We start from the raw sequence: 21336 nt of genomic DNA on the forward strand, positions 1-21336 counted from the left end.
AGGTATCGAAATCTGAGCTTGACCGATAGGAAAATTAATTGGTAATAGACATTTGGCGCGCAGAACATATGGCATCTGAGGCTTTAAGGTTCTATTGGATACCACGGACCAGCAAGCGCAAAATAGAACGAAACCACAACGTGGACAGGCGACCCTATTAAAGTCGTCGGAAGACGCTGGTAATGTTCTTAAATATATATACAACAATAGGCGAAAAAATCAGAAGTTACATAAGACACATTGGGATTAAAGTTTTAGTATATTTGTGCCAAGAAAATAGTCACTCAATACTTATTACTACTTTAAGGTTTACTTCAACTGAATAATGTGAACACGGTGTTCTTTTTTACAAGCTCTCTTATTCTGTTGAAATCGACGCTATTAGTCTCGCAGGCTGTTTCAGTTTAAGCGTATAGAGTTCGCGGATCACTCTGTTTCCGTAAACTACATTTTGTTTACAAGGATATATTATAGCAAATTTATTTGTTTTGCGTCCAATCTATGCGACTTCGAGCTGAATTTTTAGTTCAGTGAACTTTTAGTTTCAGTGACATCTGTTACTGCTCTTTTTTCTGTTTATGTATTTGTTGTGTCCATTATGTATTTATCTTTTAAAAATATATTTCTTGCACGTTGTAACTAGAGACTGTCTGTGAAATGAATGGCTTCCCTTAACGGGGAGAGAGCACTTGTTATATGGACGTATAGCAGCCGTGTTTGCACGGCAAGCGACTGGACACTTAAACTGTATATCCAATTACGTTTTAATCTTTAGGAGAGTCAACGACTCTTCTTTGTGGATGGTAGTGGTCCATAAGACTGTCGTACAAGTACAAGCATAATGTTCACTGTCGCGTAGTTGGCGATTATCTATGCACATGCTCTTGTAATTACTCGGCAAGGTCGTAAAAGAAAAAAAATAATACACTAACAAAAACATAGACAGAAAATTTTTATTTTGGTTAGTGGGATATATTAATTTAAATTGTAGTTTCATGTCCACATAAAAAAGAACTACATGTAAACACATCCTTTATTTTGTTTACAATTGTTGACGTTCACTACAATCATCTGCCACTATTATTTGCTTACAAAAGTATAGTAAAAGAGTTCGTTATTAATACCGATTAATATAACATAGTTTTGTGTATTTTGTTGAACCCAAATTGAGAAAATTGTTTTCGGAAGCCAGGAATAACTTCTTCGATTAATAACTAAAACATCGGGCTCGTATCTTATAGGTATCGATGAAAATAATCGATTGTCTACAAGTTCCCGTTTGTTGTAGTGTACGTGCAGGGCATTCGATCTGTATCGTCGTATGCAACGGTTGCATGGGTTCGCAGTATCGTCCTATACGAAGCGGGCATGTTCTACGAACGATTACCAGGCAGGGTCTTAGGACGCGATTGTTCCGCGTATTGGGGGCTGTCGTCAGCTTACGATAAGCCTGACCACGGTCAACGGAAGCGATCCGCGACTCGGAATGCGCTGCCTCGGGTACTCCGATCGTTTTATGGTATAGCTTCATTGATGGTTTTGTCTAGGCCACAAAGGCATTGTTCTTAGAACGCACTCGGAACCTTACATTGTTTACCTTAGTTACGTAAGTATACTCATGTACCTGATAGAATTGTGGTTAAATTTTAAATTATGATCGTAAGTGGTAAGTTCGATTAATTAAGAGAATTCATTTAGTAAACCAATATTCAAATCACCTTTAACAAAGTGAGAACTAAAACGTCGTAAGAAAACCGGACTATTCGATTAATATCTTAAGTAGATTTATTTTCGAATAGAAGAAATATCGCAGGGATTAACGGGAGATAATTTTATGTATATTATGTTTTGGTAATTTCAAAAGTCAATAATTATATAGTATACTAGCTGATCCCGCAAACGTTGTTTTGTCATATATGTTGTTAACAAATAAAAAATAAGGGTTGATTGTAGACGGGTGAAAATTTAGGGTTGTATGTATTTTTGTATGTTGTATCATAAAAGAATAAAAACATAAAATTTTGTCTAAGAAATAAAAAAATGATGTTAAACTTTACATTATCATTTAGACAGTAAATAGATAGCGTTTACTTTCGATACGAAACTATGTCGATACGAAGTTGTACAGGCCTATCAGTGTACTTTCTATTGAACTAGTTTGACGTAAAAGGACCAAGTTGCAGTCGTCTTGTGCTGATATAGTTATAACATAAAGCAGTTTGCTCAGTGATCGACTACATTGATATAATAGACTAAGTCGAAATTTGATCAGAAATTTCCAAGCATATTTTTTATAAATAGTTTTTACATTTCGTACACTGCCAGATTTTAAAACTGAAGTTGATTATATTTTTCTAAATTTATTGATTAATAAATGATAGTTAATGTTTCAATTAAACCTATATTTATTTTGGAAAGAGAAACTTTTTCTCTCAATATTTTCCTCGTTTTCATAAAGTTTTTCTCTCCAAAAAAAAAAATAGGGCATTAGCGATATTCTCTTTATTAAAAAAGTAGAGTATCGATCGCGACGATGTCTGGTCCGGCGCTGCTCGTATCTACCTATCGACGATATATCGACTTCCCGCGACTTCGATCCACCTAGTGCAGGACCTACCCATGCCCAGTCTACCAGCTCGTGTTCACTACTCGACAACCTTTCAGCCTCAACGACCATCGGTTTCACGAGCGATGTGCCGACTGCTACTTCATACTACCAAGTCTTCGAGCTACGTCACTGATCTTCTGCTCTGCGGATCTCATTTTCGATATTAGCATTACGATATACTTATTTTCTTGATTCATTATCTGTGACAATGGCAAATAATCTTTTTCATAATATTTATAACAATGTTTTTCAAATGCAAAATCTTCAGGAACGTTCTTTACTAATGGTGTGGATGGGTTTTTAGTGAAGTCATTAACAAGCCATAGAAATTTTCTTATCAAATACTTGACGCCTTAGTAATATTAGTTATCTGTACTGAAATAGCTTTTAGCATAAATGTTTCCTTAATTTATTATAAATAGCGGCTATATATGATTATTAGTTAAAAGTATCAAAGCTTTAAAAGTGTAAATGTATTAACTTTTCTATCAAGTAAAGTATAAATAACATAATGATAATATAGTACGAAAAAACGTGTTCAAAGATCGGATTACTAGATATTAAAATTATTTATTGTTTACTATACTATTCTAATCCCTTGCATACTTTTTACTGTCAGAAGTTAATAGTCTATCGCGATCTAGTAGTGTTTTAGAGTGATCATCTTATACAGGGCGTTAAGAAATAGGTGCAAAAGCTTTAAAGTTTTTACATTTATCGCACTGTATAATTTTAAATGAAATATAGATATAGTACAACGTAGTAATTGTGATGCAATCTTCGAGCGGTTACTTCTATAGTTTACATAGGCGAGCTGACTCAGTGGACTGTTTAAATTAGATAAGGACACCGCTGGAATAATAAGCAGAGCTCGCGGAAACTCAACGTCTAGAGGAATTTATTGTGTACCACTTATACGTTGCGCGCTCGACAGCCTGTTGCCGGTTGAATGTAAACATTTTCACGCGCATAAATTATCAGCCAGCTGTAAATCAAGTTATCATTTACGTATTCCAATTTCAAATTTATAACTTAATTGAAAGCATTTCAGCCAGTACTAATATTTTGAAGTTAAATCTATCTCTGTATACAGGACGATTAGTAAGTGCAAAAGATTTAAAAGAGTGAATAATATGCATATTTGTTTTCAAACACCTGTATAAAATGGTTTCTCTGAAACTCTATTGTATTGCGAAGTCAGCAGGCATTGATAGTAAACACTTATTAATTTTCAAATGTTATCTCAATTTTTATAGTGCTATTTCTTACTTTGTCAAGTTATTTATTATTTTTAGAATCATTGATTTTTGGAAAAGGTATGTCGTACATTAATTAACAGTAAATGTTTTACACCTGTAACCAAGCACCTGTATATACTTTTCCTATTCTATTTACCAAAAACCTAACAAAATTTGTATGGATGAAATAGAAACAAAGCTGCCCTTCATTCTAAATTATTGTTCGAGCGTGTTTCACAATTTATATTCGTACGTATGAATATTTTTTAAAGTTCAAAAAACTGTTCTATTTTTGAAAGGTCGTAAATATAAAAAAATGTAATCTAAAATAAACGTCAAATTCAATGGAGACATTAAAGTCAATTAGTTTTTTTTAGCCGCCTCCACGTTTGCGGGCAGTGCACCGTCCGAGTTCGTTTTATCGATTCGAGGTATCGATATGCGGCGCAGTTCAACTGAAATTTAAAGGAGCATTTAGCGAGTCACCTCTGGTCATTACTACTTGTATGTTTGCTAAGAAAATAATGGACATTTTCTTGTTAGTGTGTTCTAAGTGTGTTTTCATTAATTAAACTTTTTTTTATTAATCTGTTTCACTTTATTTTTTTTTTGTTTATACACTCTTTTGATTGATGTTTAGTAAATAATTAAATAAAAACTACAAGGAAATTAAACATTACCTCGGCGAAAATACCTCAATAACTGAAGAGCAAGTTCTTCAGTCAAACAGAGAACAATGGAGCGGGCTATGTTCGGAGTTTCGCTGCGAAATCCAAAACAGGAATGAGGAGATCGAATTAGAAATGTGGGTAGGCTATCCGACGTCAAGTAGGGAGGAAAGGATGGAAGTAATAAGGAAGCCTATGCCTTGAAGTGGGCGTCTATCGGCTTACATGATAAAGACGATGACAAAAAAATTTACCTAAGAAATTGAAGTTACATGTTTCAAAGATAAAACATAGTGACGTATAAGTAATAGTGATAAAGATGATAATTCAGTTGCAATATTTCATAATATTTAACCATTTTGAACAGTTCATATAAAATTGTTTCTCCTCCACCTTTTTTGCTACTTTTGAACTGTAAATTTATAGAGCATTTGCATTAACATGCTGATAGCAGTTATCATAAATAAACATGACGCATGATACTACTAGAGCTTCTATGATTTACTAGTATTACAATTTTTACAATTTTATTAGTAGTACAATTTTAGGGTAAAAATTTATATAATTTGATAAAAAAAAATATTTACGTCAATGTTTGTGAATATTTTTGATTGAGACCCAAATTGCAAGTATCTATGTGGTATGTTAAAACCATAGTAATAACGCTATGTAAAATATATAAAGCATTTGTAAAAAATAAAGTTATTGTTATCTAGGTGACGTTATTTTTACCGTGTATTGCTGTTTTCCTGTTTACATTTAAACCTTCACTATGTTAGCTTAAACTTGTACAGTGACTAAATTTTAGGATCACCCTAGAGTGTTGTTTTTGGACATTGTATTAGATGTTCCACCGGATTAGGAGTTGCCTTCTAAGCACAGGTTCCTGGATCGCTTAAAGAAACGCTTAAAGAAAGATATGGTGTTCTATATAGTGACTGCGTTAAAGGGAGTCAGAGAAAAGACATCGAATAAGGTGACAGCCTTATTGGGTTATATTATCGGTTCGGGAACAACTGGAGACACTTCTCCAGTTCTTCTCGAAGAATTGCAAGAAATTGTTGCAACGCTTCCATCATTAGTGGGAATTTGTCGTCTAAATAAAACTATTATGTATACGTACCAAGCTCGTTGGTGAGGTTGAGCCTCGCTCTGGCTAGCGGACTGTCTTCATGGTTGCACAAGTCCCGGAAGCAGCACAGGAGCAGCGAGTGTTCACCAGGGGGCGGTGCACCCGGGGAGGGACTGTTCTGACAACGGGACAATGCTTCCTGCTCCCTGTAATACAAAACAAAAATATTTAATAAGATGCATAAACGCAGTACTGCGCAGTTTATTGTAACAAAAGCACTTGGTTGTTATCGACTCATTTCTGAAGATTACTATGAAGTTTTTATTAAGTGCTAAAGAATTTTTCCTTTATAAGTACTTGATAACTTCATACCTCCTCTTAAAAATGTGCATCGTTTCTCTTAAAATAGAGAAATGAGAAACATGTATATATCTGTAATCTTAATGTACCTAAATACCATGTCTCGTGGCTTACTGAACCGAATTTACAATACGCTGTTTCTTATTATTTCATCGTTACGATAATATTTCTGAATCCATTTAATGAAATAAACTATACATTCACTTCTTTACAGTTTTTATACTTAAAACCAATCAACCTGTATTATACAATTCATATAAAAGTTTAAGGTGGTTTAGATCGAAATCGCAATTTATGAAGTAAGATCCAGTCCTTTACCACTATGGTTGCTGAAGGAGTCTTATCACATGTATAACGAAGTCAATAAATTTAATATTTGCAGCGTAGGACGAAGGTTCAAGCCGCGTAATAAGTGAACACCTTTCGTGAATATCCAGAACTCCTTTTTAAATAATGCAAATGATGCAAGAGTAAAAAATTTCTTGACTAAATCATTACTAACATTTTTAAGACCCGCGTCATCTCCCATGTTTATCACGAATACGTTAAAATACCTGATGTGCTTTAAAACATTCAAATGAGTTAGATTATCCCTTTCCCATAAATGCTTATTTAAAATAAAGTTACCGATGTCATTACTTTTTAATTAACGGTTCATTAGCGGTAATATTTTTTAATTACTCCATGGATGTCATCGTCTCGAATGATTGGTTTCAAACATTTAATTGTAAATTATTAATTAATATTTAATTATAGCGTTATATGACGATTACTTAAATTAAAAAGAATATTCTTTTGAAATGTATCAGTAATGGAATAAGATTCATTTTTCTAATCACGGCACAGCGATGTCGTCATAGGTCTGTCGATAACATCTCAATAGGCCGGACGCGCTGTGTAAGTAAAAAATTTCGTAAGGGCCAAATGTCAAGCAGTCGCCAATGAACGTTTATTTGTTGCAATTATTGTATGAATTTATAATACACATAGACAATTAATTAATGTTTCGACAGAGCGCCGCGCCGTGCGATATAATCTACTAACGATAAGTGCCAGCACACACTAGTGTCGTGGTATATACTATTCAAATGTCTAATTAATAAAATGTGTACTTTTTGATTATTTTGAGAAGGTTATCGATTTGTAAGCTGTTATATTTTACAAACAACTTTAAAATGAAGTAGATACACTTACAAATCAATTTTGTGTAGTTTTTTTTATTAATTCTAATTTGTATCGATAGTATTTTTTTACAATATTTTTTACTCTTTTACTAAGTGAAGACCGTTGGGAATGGGTTGCCGCTATTTGATACGGATTACAATTTTTCTACATACACATACACCATAATACATGTAAACAATACAATTTGCTTCAACTAAATTATACATTAGTTGGTACATTATTTTATTCCAAGTCGCTACCCAAGCGCTACAGACCGTTACATGCCTTGAGGTTTCGGACAATGTGCCGGGCCAACTCGTCAAAAGATTCTGCCGTAGATTTTTTCTTGAGGAATTTTATGTAGTTGCACAGTTTGCTGTAATAAACGTCAAGTCGTCTATTCTTAAACATCTCGTGTGCGTTATGTCCATCGCACCCTCGACTCACCGCTCACACATTAAAATATCGTATAGAGAGTTATGTAACAAAATTGCGACTATAGTTGCTACAGTCTGATAGCGGCGGAAAGTTTTCATAATTTATCGCAGAGCATTTTCTGACCTTTAAATTTTACTATTGGCTCGTCGACAATGAGAAAAAGATCTTGATCCTGATATTAAACATTACTGCAAAACAAAGTACCAATTTTTTTTTCTAATTTAAAAGGCGTTGTAGGTAATGAAACGAAGCATGTGAGGACACTCCGCGCATAGATTATTACCTACTAAACAGAGTTACGTCATTCATTATTGAGACAGATCTCTCATAAAGATTGTTAAAGCCTTTATCCATGACAGGAGGTAAGTGTAGATTGGTCAAAAGACTAACATACGTACATCGCTATGTTTGAGAACCATCAAGAATTATAATTACATGAAATATATTTAAAGTTAATGTCAGTGTGAGCTTACCCTAAAGACTATATTTATTTTATAACAGTGACAAATTGGATCGATTGCCGACGGCTTCGGGTTGCAACAGACAGTAAATGTAGAAAGCCGTTCCGAACACTGGCCATAAGAGAGATCAAAACAACTGATCAGGAAACGAAGCTTTAGATGCGTATTAACACAACATGTAACTTGCATGTATTAATAGATAAATCTGTTTGTTTTCTTTGTGCAACAAGTTTTAGTACTCTTCTATTATATTTATACACATCGCACTGGCCTACAAAATGTGAAAAGCTTTGAAAAGGTAAATGCGTGTTTATATATATATATATACCGCTCCGGCATTGAGAATTTGTAAACTAGAAAAGGTTGTTGATAACGAAGGTGAATATATTGTTGATTAGAATAAAAACTTGTTAAAAATATAAACGTGTGAATTTCACTTAAGAAAGCGACATTACTTTCCGTTCCCCCGGTGTCTGTATATTCAGTCAATTAGTGGATGGAACATCCTATCCAAAAATTATCGGTTTCAAAGATGTGACCAATAATTTTTTTTAAAACGAAAAAGTGCACTGAAAAAATACTTACTATTTTCTTTTCTTGAAAATGCAAATAATTTTTAAATATATTGCGTACTATTTGCCATTTTATATTATCTAAAGTTATTGTTTCAGTACTATAAAAAACATTCAGAGTGATTACTTTACCTATTTATGTGTTAATAATAAACATTGGGTAATTTTGAAAATATAAATTTTCTGTTTCTTTCGAACCCTGTAAGAGTTATATATTGTTTGATTACACCCTAATATTCTTTTCTTGATATAATGAAATAAAATGAATTTCACTGTCTGTGCAAAATACATGTAGCATTGGTTTTCCCGTACTTCGGATGATATACTCCCTAATAATATGTTACAAATTAGTTTTACTTATTTAATGTAGTTGGTCCTATAAATAAATCAACGAAAAATTCGAAATTTTATAATTTTTAATTAATTAAAATATGCAGAGTCTTTTTCAACAAATATAAATATGACGCTATGTACAATATGCAAGATATATAAAACATTAAAAGTACGTTAATTCAAAAGATGTACTTGCTTATGAGGCTAATGTTTAACAATGTCAATCCCAAGAGGGACACGTAATATGTGATACACTTGCGGAATACAAATCGCTTAGTTTCTTTATAGCAAACCTTTAATGCTGGTTCTCACGAATGCACAACGAATTTATATCAAATTGAAAGATATCCGTGTACGTGCGCATCTAGTGAATCCTGGTCATGGCACAAAACAGATATTGCCTAGAACCTATAGATTATTGGGAATATTGTAAAAATGCCGCATTTGGAATATGCCATAATAGAGGAGATAACTTTGATTATATTTACAACAAAATAGGGCTCATCTTCAATCATTACGTACACAGATGGTCACTGTGAACAACAAATATTGAAACTTATGCGTCCAGCTTTCGCACGCGCACAGAAATATGCAGTAGATGAGGATACGCATTAATTTCAATTTGGTGCTTCTACGGCACAGTACATTACGGTGTATTTATCCATTTTAAAGTCAAATGATAACTTTATGATTTAACTCTAACTTATTTATCAATGCTGAACTCAAACACTGTTAAAGAAAAATATCAGTCAAGGCTGTTCTTGAACGAATAAAAAATACGGAAGTTTTAACGTTATCGTGTTGGTTACATCAATATATTGTTATTTAAATCATGGAGAATACACATTGACGCACAAAATGCGCCTTATTTACTAAGAGATATCAGTCGAAAAATTATTACTTGTCAGTTACAATGTTCTAGAAGCGTACGTATTGAAATATTAATCGTGATATTAAATATATAAAATGACGTAGGTTATAAGAGTGTAAAAGATCATATTTGTTTTAGAAAAAGATATCGCTGTATTAAAAATCTTATTGTATTTTCGTTTTAGTTAAAATATTAAACATGATATATTTTTAAGCAACTGAAATGCAAATAATTTTTAAATATATTGCGTACTATTTGCCATTTTATATTATCTAAAGTTATTGTTTCAGTACTATAAAAAACATTCAGAGTGATTACTTTACCTATTTATGTGTTAATAATAAACATTGGGTAATTTTGAAAATATAAATTTTCTGTTTCTTTCGAACCCTGTAAGAGTTATATATTGTTTGATTACACCCTAATATTCTTTTCTTGATATAATGAAATAAAATGAATTTCACTGTCTGTGCAAAATACATGTAGCATTGGTTTTCCCGTACTTCGGATGATATACTCCCTAATAATATGTTACAAATTAGTTTTACTTATTTAATGTAGTTGGTCCTATAAATAAATCAACGAAAAATTCGAAATTTTATAATTTTTAATTAATTAAAATATGCAGAGTCTTTTTCAACAAATATAAATATGACGCTATGTACAATATGCAAGATATATAAAACATTAAAAGTACGTTAATTCAAAAGATGTACTTGCTTATGAGGCTAATGTTTAACAATGTCAATCCCAAGAGGGACACGTAATATGTGATACACTTGCGGAATACAAATCGCTTAGTTTCTTTATAGCAAACCTTTAATGCTGGTTCTCACGAATGCACAACGAATTTATATCAAATTGAAAGATATCCGTGTACGTGCGCATCTAGTGAATCCTGGTCATGGCACAAAACAGATATTGCCTAGAACCTATAGATTATTGGGAATATTGTAAAAATGCCGCATTTGGAATATGCCATAATAGAGGAGATAACTTTGATTATATTTACAACAAAATAGGGCTCATCTTCAATCATTACGTACACAGATGGTCACTGTGAACAACAAATATTGAAACTTATGCGTCCAGCTTTCGCACGCGCACAGAAATATGCAGTAGATGAGGATACGCATTAATTTCAATTTGGTGCTTCTACGGCACAGTACATTACGGTGTATTTATCCATTTTAAAGTCAAATGATAACTTTATGATTTAACTCTAACTTATTTATCAATGCTGAACTCAAACACTGTTAAAGAAAAATATCAGTCAAGGCTGTTCTTGAACGAATAAAAAATACGGAAGTTTTAACGTTATCGTGTTGGTTACATCAATATATTGTTATTTAAATCATGGAGAATACACATTGACGCACAAAATGCGCCTTATTTACTAAGAGATATCAGTCGAAAAATTATTACTTGTCAGTTACAATGTTCTAGAAGCGTACGTATTGAAATATTAATCGTGATATTAAATATATAAAATGACGTAGGTTATAAGAGTGTAAAAGATCATATTTGTTTTAGAAAAAGATATCGCTGTATTAAAAATCTTATTGTATTTTCGTTTTAGTTAAAATATTAAACATGATATATTTTTAAGCAACTTATAACATAGAAAATTGCGTACTATATTCAAATATCTTTATTCAAAAAGGTATTTACATGCACTTTTGAATCGACGATAATTTTAAAAATATAAGTAGTAAGCTACCATGGAATGCTGATCTGCTGGGAAGAGCCGGCCCGAGACTCAAGACACACACATATATATATTTATATATACATGTTTGTGTGATAGTCCAGTATATTATAATAACAACCATGAACACAAACAAACTTCAACAAGTTAAACTCCTACTAAAAACTCTTGAAAAAGATTCATTATAGCATTTAAGAGTTTAATGCAGCATTATATTCAGTAGAACCCAGAGAACTATGTAGCCGGATCCTCATTGGTGGCGGTTCAATGTGATATTGCCAAACAGTTTACGTAATACGACCATAAATCCCTTCTAGCTGACAATCCATTACAATTCAACTGTGTATACTTGTGTTTTCTCGTGGGAACGACATTTCAGGCGCCGCCGCGATTCCAAACATCCGATACGATATTTTAATAACATTGTACCGAAATATACGTTCGGAAACTTTGTAGTTCTGCAAAAAGTTCGGTATGTGACCAAAGTCCCGTTTCACAAGATGGCGATCGGGACAAAGGACGATTAATTAAATTATTTAAAGCTATAAACATAGAACATGCTTTTATATTACTCACCGGAGATCACTCAGGTTTCATATTTTCATATTAGGAAGAGCGTTTATTTATTTAAAAAAATATCAGATAAGCAAAGTTTTTTGCCTTCTCTATTTTGTTGAAAAAAAATTTCATTTAAATATTTTCTGATCGTTTAACACGGTTCTTAATGTCTGAGAAGTCTAGTGGTAGCCCAGTGAAAGAGGACTACGACTTGCGGTCGTAGGTCGCGGGTTTGAGTCTGGATACAGTTTTATAATTGACACTTTGTGCATTAACTTTATAACATTGCCACTACACACAAACAGATTTCAACATGATGGGCAGCATCCTTTGCGTACAATAATACCATCATCCGGTGGTATATTCTCATTCTCTCTCTCATCTTTGAGGAGGCCTATGCCGTGGCAGTGGGCATCTATGTGCTGAAACGAAGATTATAGAATATATATTGACTAAGGCGAAGAAATCTTATTTGTAAGTTACACTTTTACGTGTGGTTATGTATTGAAAAATTTCAGGAAAAATAACTTTAAAATATAAAAAAAGTCATCATTTTAGCCGAAGAACTTCCTCTGCTGAATATATGCCTCCCTATGAATTTTCAAAAGGACCGATTGTAAGCAGCTTGCCTTCTGCGTCTTCTCAATACTAAACCATGCGTATTAACAATTTCTATTGATTAACTAACGGTGAATTTAAAATGGTGAGAGAACTTTTATGTTTTCTTATCTTTCGCCAACTAATTAAGATAATACGTAGCCTTATTTATCTAATATGAATATATTTCCCTCCACCGACCATCACCTGCCCACATGCGGCCGTTAATTAAATGTGACCAACGTGTGTTATCCAACGACGCATTTGAAGCGTATGGGAACATAACTATGATAATTTTAATGGTCTGTCTTAATTTATTTACTTTAATCCCCCCTCAAACGTTTCAAGTCTGTCTCTAACTTGCGACGAGTCTTAAAGGGATATCAGTTCAAATTAATAATGAAAGAGGAAAATTGACCGCTTTTTTTGGGCGTCGTACCTTCATTCCTTGGCATTTCTAGATTACCACGCAATAAACGAACTCCTACAATAGAGAAATAACAAATAAATAATAAATAAACATAATATACAGCATGGATGCATGGATGCACAGACCGCGGCCCGCCGGTCGAATACTGGTGGCCCGCGGACAGCAAAAATAATACTCTCGTACATTCGAAAAATATTAAATTCTATTCCAGAATAAAACCAAAAAAAACTAATTACCTATACTTCTGGTGGCCGGTTCGTCATCAGTTCATGATTTGCCCGAGTGGCCCCTAGTCTTAATAAGTCTGTGCAACCATGACATACAGTGATCCTATCCAAAAATCCATGGTTAATGCGTAAAAAGCGTGTCCAAAATTCGAATCACTACAATTAAAATTAATTATTGTTTACTATTTGTTATACGTCATTGCATATTTTGTACTGCTAAAAGTTATTGACCTGTTGCATTCCAATAGAAAAATATGCATAATAAATGAAAATTAGTGTATAAGCTTTGAAGTGTTTTGATAACCAATGAGTAATATACATCCTCTACTTGGAAGCTTTTACACCTATAACCAAATACTATGTGTAATATACATAATGAAGCTATGTATTTTTTATTGTGTTACGAATTTTCATAAAGCAGTCGAAACGAAGAACTAAAAAGATCGAATCAGCAACTATTTTTCTTAGATGCACATAAACAATGAAATTGTAATGCGAATAAAATTTATATCACGACGTATACCGCTCGGGCGTTAATAAAAACGCACGTTTACGAGATAACCGCCTCTCGGCGCGCAAAACAAAACATTAGCAACCGCAGCGATAAGATAGCGAGTGAGCACGGAGCTTAATGAGAATAAACACGAATAAAAACACCAATTAAAATACGCAACGGTACGCCGATGTTAATATATTCACAAAACCTATACGTACATGATGGTTCGAATCAGTTTTCCTTGTATAATACAGGGTGTTTGTTTGTACACAATGTGGCACAGGAAAAAAGTAGAAGAGAATATGCGTCCAGATTTAGTATTTCTCTATTCATACTTAAAAATAAATTTAACTGTCGAACCTGTTTTCGAACGGTTCCAAATATGTGTAAAATTAAATAGAATAAATTGATAATTCAATAACAGCATCTGACTCAAGAGATAGTTCTCACTGGTCATTATGGAGCGTCCGTCTAAATAACCTAAGAGCGCGACTTCAACCACTTCATTGATATATTTCTATTTTTATTTAAATTATATTAATATCTTATTAAAGGTTATTATAGAAAAAAATTAAAAATTGTTCAGAAACTTGTAAATTTTCTAAAAGTTCGCTGTGGATTTTGCGTTTGAACGAAGTATTTATTCATCTCATAAACCTATTGTACTAGTTCAAAGTCTGACAAATATAAAGGTACTTAGTATGTATAAAAATATTTAAATTTTAAAAATCTTTCCTTTTTATAATACCATATTGCAATCGTCAAACCGCCTGCCGAGCGAGGCTATTATGGTATACTTTCCATAAATATGTTTGAAGGTGGTCTATACCTAACAGTGGACGTATATGGGCTGAAACGATGATATGAAATACTTTCTGAAGTACACATTGGTACTTTTTACTTTGTACACAATTGCCTGTCCATTTTTAAATACGTCGATAAGGTAATCTTGTTTTCAGATGAAGTTTTCTGTTGTTTACATCACTTAGTGCTAAAGCTATTAAAGTTCATAACGCAAGTGTTTACAGCAGTTTTAGTAATTTTTTCAAAGATTATTGTGACTTGGTTTATATCGTTGTTTGTGTAGCATTAACAGATGTTGGATCGTAGGGGCAGGGCGCAAAGGGCGCTTAGCGTAAAATCCCTTTTAAGATAGCGAAGCTCTAGAGCTCTTTGCTCGGCTCGAGTAGTTTAGGATTAGGAAGCCGCAAAGATTGGATCTTGGATCACGTTATATATTTATCTTGACTCACTTTGTGTTTGGCACTAATCGGTGTAACATAACTCCTGAAGATGCCCCGTGGAGGGGTGAAACACGTGTTGAGTGATTTAACGGTGGTAGTTGTGTAATTCGCATCGTTTGCCGCATGCGCATATCAGTGGGCTGGCGGGTGGTGCACTTTGTTGCACGACTACGACTATATATTTATCTATTATATCTCTTTGGAGAAGGTGAAGTTCAAAATGCGAATTGTGTGTTGTTTAGCTAAACAAAGACTTTGTCTCTAATATCTTCCGATCGCACCATAAACAAAGCTCAATAAACAATTAGGTAAGTTAGAAAACAATTGATAACTGGCCGTTCGTTATCGCACCGTAGAATAATAGAAGCGGGGTCGCGGACGGTCCATCTTGTGCGATGTGACACTATCAAAATGGTCAGATGTGTACGTACCATAACTTAGTGTGTGTTATGCAATTTTGAGTTTTATTACGATCAGATAGGGTCGATTGGTGGCGGATAGTTTAAGCATATCGGGGTCGGCGTCCGTGCAACAGCGGCGCTATCTAGAAGTGTGACCTCCTCAACCCCAGTGGAACGTCACCCTTATCGCGGCGAATGAGGACAAAGATCCTCGCGGGTGCACCGCTCCCGACAGTAAATAACGGCAACATTAATTAATAGTAAATATGAAGTCGGCAACGATTTTACTTGAAGTTAATTGAGCGGTTTATCACCATCAAAGTGAACTGGACAATTATAATATAAGTTAAGAATAATAATTTTCTTCTACCGCATTGATTGTCGCATAAAATAATAGCTTATGACCGTGATAATAATAAAGTAAGAAAGAACACTCGTTGCAATAACATTTCCGTAGCAAAATAATTTCAGTAAATACGAAGCTTAAAAACTTGCAGGACAGATTATACACGATATACACATACACGATCTACTGTAATATTCGTACAGATTATATAAAATATATCAACACATATAATACATATAAATATATATATTGAGTTGATGAAATAAAAGATTCAACATTCTAGCCTTTTAAGAATCCATGGGACAGCTAGCACGACGCATTATTTTTTTAAACTAGCTGTCTCGATAAATATATATATTTACTTATACTTAGTACTATCAAAAGTTATCAGTCAAAAAACTAATAAACAGATTGTATTCTTGAATAATAATTTAATATATCCACTGATACCACACCACATAGTATCTTTTCTTATTATCTTCTTGATTTTTTCGAGCACCCCTTTTTATGACATCAATTGTTTCGCAGCTATGTAGGATAAGTAATTCAGTTAATGGTATATATTATCTAAATTTACTTTTCAGAAGAACTTTCATAGTAGTCCTTTAAAGCAAATATGAAAAAAAAATTGAGTCGCATCGGTTGAACCGTTCTCGGGTTAAGTACCGCATTTATTGATTCATTTATATTATTTACATAATTCGAACTGGCCGCGTTGTAAAATTACTTAATTGTTAAAAATTAATTGAAAGTAGATGAATGGTTTTTTTTTTGTGTTGTCACTTGAACGGCTGAAGTGTTCATGTCTTTCAAAAAGTTACGTTGTTAGCCGAATATAAGAAAGATTCTCTGATATACGAGTATGAAGCGCCCGTCTAAAAGATGTTGGCTTGGCGGCCTCGCAATCCGGTGAAATTGTATTATGTAGCGAAAAGAATCCTTGGTAAGCTTTTGAGCTTCGCTATTTTGAGAGAGGCTTTGAATATGCAAATGTCACTTAGGCAGCAGTGTAAGAGATGAAAAAATCTAATACTGTGTTATAACGAGAATGTATTGTGATCACGTAAATAATGTTTTGCAGTCAGAGTTGCCGACATCGCGTTCTTTAAAAATACTACTGCTGTTATTTCTCTGACATATAGATTGATTTATAATCTTCTATGAATTGTAATAGACAGGATGTGTCTGTTACTGTTGGATCTTCCGGCGTTATTCAATGCAATTTATTTGTAAAACGGAGTGGTTTCAGTGTTGACTTATAGCACCAAGTTTTTACGATGAAAATAGAAATGGCGGTTGCGAGCTCGTAATTTTTTTATAATTTTCAAGTAGCGTGCCGATTGCAGATAACGCGTGCTGTTTCAATCGGATCGCGTCGCTAGATGGCAACGAGCCGGATCGACTGTTGGTGGAGATAATGAAGGGCGTATCGCGAAAAAGAGCAAAACTCTTTTAAGTAAATAAAGCCGAAGCCGACCGGTCCGCCCGCTGAATATAATCGAGGCACGAGTAATTTCGAAGCGGAGAAAAACGAACAGAGCGCCCTTTCGTAATTAAGCGACGGCCCCGAGTCTACGGCGCGGCTGTTCGCCGGGAATGATCGTTCGGGATTCGAAATATGATTGAACATTTCTAAATTTTTTTATTGACGAAAAGAAAAGGTCATTCACCTGGTGATACACTCTCCGTCGCCTTGATATATCAATTGGTTACGTTATTATCCCCCTTAATTATGGTACAATATATTTGGCGAACTTAAATAATATCGGAAAATGTACGACTAATTTTATTGCAAACCGAGATAAGGATGTGTTTACATCGTAAAAAAAAATAATAATTTTTTACGTTCTACCTTTCTATTCAAACAATTTAATAGGTAAGTTGTTACTTACACTTCTTCACTGCGCGTATGTAAAAATATTTTTAAATTTCGCTTCTAAATTTGAAGTTCGTTGTAATAATCAAACATCTTTCACTTCCTTATAAAAGTGTGTTGTTCAAGCTAAGCTATACGATTAAAGAGATCTGAAAACATAACTTTGGCGCGGCATTTCATGTGCTGATTGAAAACACAGGCGATCCAATTACGTGTAACTAGATGTAACACCTGCCGTGTGACGACGCGACGCAAACATTCCTTATAGGGTATCAATTTTAACGATCATATCTACGTCGCATAGTATATTTAACACCAGCTGTACCATCTGCTATGTACATTTTTTATATGATAAATTGACGAGACAAAAAGGGAGTTTTTGTGATGGACAAGTGCTGTTTTCTAGTTGGAATTCAAGTTCATTAGGTTTTAGATAGTACACTGTTAAACAAAGTTCAGCCAATTTCATTATTGCTTTAACCAGAATAATACGTCGAGAAGTACTAAGAATGATGCTCCATGGAATAACTAGCCGCAAGGGCTCATGATAGGCTTTTTTATAAATTTAAACCGCAAAATGTTCATTGTTGGACCTCGGATTTCTCCAGGAACTTCCAATAGGGTCGTTTGAAAACGGCTTGCATCCAGCGTCTTACGTCCCATTAAACTATAAATAGGGAAAAAACATCTGAGAAAATCTGTTTATTTCGGACCAAAAATTTTAAAGATTTGTGACATCTACAAACCCGAATAAAACCTCTATTCCGCATATAGGACAAGATATAAAAAAATGGCGTTAAAAATATTCCCTTGCTTTGTTGTTGGAGTTTCATTTTGAATTGTTTCCGTTTCAATTACTGAGAAAACGTTAATTACGACGGATTTATTGTTGGATATTTTTAGTTTATGAACAATGGAAAGCGCGGTTGTATTGTTTTGCGTGGTGTTGACGAATATGCTCTGCTTATTTTAAACAAAGAGATTGTTGTTGTTTGAAAATTTTGAAATGAAACTGATTATCACCAGTAGCTGAAATTAGATCAAACTGCTCGACCGACTTATCTCGATTCACTTGGACCAAAAAATAAAATATAAAATAGGGCTCTGCAGAACGCGTTGAAACTGTAAGTGAGCATAAAAGAACGCAGTCATGTAGTCTTTCTCAAATAATATAAATAAAAGTCCCATTAGAAATAAAGGAAAAAAAGTGGATGCCTTTGGAGTTTTATTTCATTTCATTAACATGTATATATTTAAATCTAAGTAAATAGCCTAAGTTATGTAGGTTTAGTTGAAGTGGCAAGTAAGTAAGCAAGCCACATAACGCCGCTAGAGCCTTGTTCCTAAGTTAAGACCACGCATCGGCAAGCGTTGTGCTCGGCGTCCACCCAGGATGTGGACAGATGAAGAGCTATTTGTGTGTACCTATTACCCCTGCTGCTTAAACCATTAAAATACACCGACTCACGTAAACATATGTATATTTGTCGTACAGTACAAGTAGAATTATGCTCAGAAATTTCCTGCGATGTCGTAGAGATCCACAGAAGAACTAAAACAACCGACGTAGCTCGAAGAATTGCACATTATACGTGCTACCGTCGGCCTTTGGTACCAAAAGATTCTCGAGTGGCGACCACTTGCTACAGACGCAGAGTTGGTAGGCCCGCCATTAGGTAGACTGGCAATAAAGCCAAAGTAGTAGAAAGTCATTGGATACTGGCAGCGCAACACCGGCTACCATAGCGATCTTTTAGGAAGCCGTATGATTTGCAGTGAACATCTACAAGTGAAATAGTAATGATAACCATGATGACAGAAGAACAACGAACAAATACAGAGAATATAGTACATAAGACACAAAAATCTTTAAAGGGTGAAATTTGTGACATACCAAATTATACTTGCATATATTACTTTCAGTGCAACCAACATTACCATGACGAATGGATCCCGAACATTTAATTTGCAAAATGTTAACCGATTAACTAGAAATTGTTTCATTTAAAAGTCTAAACGACACAAAATTAGTCGCGTCTTTTTATAGGCGTCTAAAAAACCTCGGCTGGCATTCAATCCGACAACATATTTTGGAATTCTTGAATCCCAAATTACTGTTTACACTAATTAGTATTGGGCCGGACAAAAAGATGCCTCCTTAAGGAAACACGATGCTTAAGTATTGGTTTATTCGTAGAATATCTACGACTTGTACAAAATTCAAGGCATTCGTGTTTCAAAGTTTTTTGATTAGGTCAGACAAATTTGTTGGATTTTAAGGCGTGTTTTCTTTGAGAAATTCTTCATTGTTCGCCGAAAATATAATTGTTAAGATTTGTTTTTATGGCTAATAAAGAATATATATTGTCAACAAAAATTAGTAACAAGTGACTAGCGCTTGTGTTCATTTGTCTTGTGATTTGTGCACGACTATGTTCGGTCATTAAGGGATTAGTTTACTACTGTGTTCGTTTGTGCAGTTACTAGTGCATAGTCCTGTTTGTTAGTCGAGTTACTAATGCACTAGACTGTTCGTTAGATGAGTTACTAGGGCACTAAACTGTTCATTAGATGAGTTACTAGTGCACGATTGTTTTCGTTAATCGAGTTACTAGTGCATGATTGTGTTCTTTTGTTGAGTTTACTGTTATGTTCGATTGTAAAGTGCCTTGCGCATTTATTCGTCGTTAATTGATAATGTGTGTTGGTACATAATAACTGATGTATGTACAAAGCAAATATTTGAATTCAGCCACTTCAAGGAAAGACGGTGATGACTTTGAAAAACTATTAATCACCGGAAAAAAGGATGGACGGTGATCGAGAGGTGTGCTAGTTCGAACCATGGTAATAATGGCGTAACCCAGCGTGTGATAAACTTTCCAAAAAGAGTGACGATCCCCAGTAGTGAGGAATAGAAAACAAGAGATAATAAGTGACTTACGCATCTGCCAAGTGGTGCAAGCAACCATGACGTGCGTGGTGCGTGCGCTTTGGCGCCGGCAGCTCGCTGTAGCAGCCGCCACCGCGCCGCGATCTGCACATGTAGCCCGTGCCCACGCACTGCGCGGTGTTGCAGTAGCATCGCACACCCTCCACTTCACTCTCCACCTTAGTATCTGAGGACAATAACATAAAAATGATATTAGAATCTAGATAGGACTTTAGGTACAAGTACTAAATATGCAATATGTAGCGGCCCAGGCGAGGCTTCCCCGAGAGCCCTCGTGGAACACTACTTTAAAAAAAGTTTTAGGCTAGGCGACCTCTTCGCTTGCCGCGGCAGCAGTGAAGGTTCGATCTCAAAATAAAAGCAAAGATATCTTAGTGTTGTACAACCCTGGTTGAGTACAATGGAGAACTTGATTCGTACAGGCGAGTGTTATATGTTATATGCCATCACCTCTACCAACAAATGGTGAGAGAAAACCATTTGCACCTTGTGACAAACACCAATTCACACTGAGAGAAAGCTTGTCTCTCAATAATAAGACGAATAACAAATCAACAATATATATGAAACCACAAAGTAGTGATCATGTCTATGAGCACAGAGGTACATATGTACATTAATCAACGCTTTTAAATTCTTAGACAGAAATACGTATTGGTTTTCTATAAAAGCTTAAAGATGTAAAATAACATTGTATTTGGGTATTTTTATCAAA

General features: G+C 34.3%; 1 protein-coding gene across 1 annotated transcript in view; it reads right to left on the minus strand.

Moving 5' to 3' along the window:
• Positions 1 to 21336, minus strand: part of LOC137933194 (BMP and activin membrane-bound inhibitor homolog) — a 110011-nt gene that overhangs the window by 3567 nt on the left and 85108 nt on the right. The window contains exons 2-3 of the mRNA XM_068777032.1: positions 20613 to 20787; positions 5638 to 5792 (exon numbers count right to left, since the gene is read on the minus strand). Coding sequence (XP_068633133.1) covers positions 5638 to 5792; positions 20613 to 20787 — 330 coding nt within the window. The remainder of the gene's footprint in view (positions 1 to 5637; positions 5793 to 20612; positions 20788 to 21336) is intronic.

Source organism: Battus philenor, unplaced genomic scaffold (assembly GCF_028537555.1).
Source record: "Battus philenor isolate CCGP_79_NKW_IND1 unplaced genomic scaffold, ilBatPhil1.0.hap1 SCAF_13, whole genome shotgun sequence".
Taxonomy (NCBI): Eukaryota; Metazoa; Arthropoda; class Insecta; order Lepidoptera; family Papilionidae; genus Battus; species Battus philenor.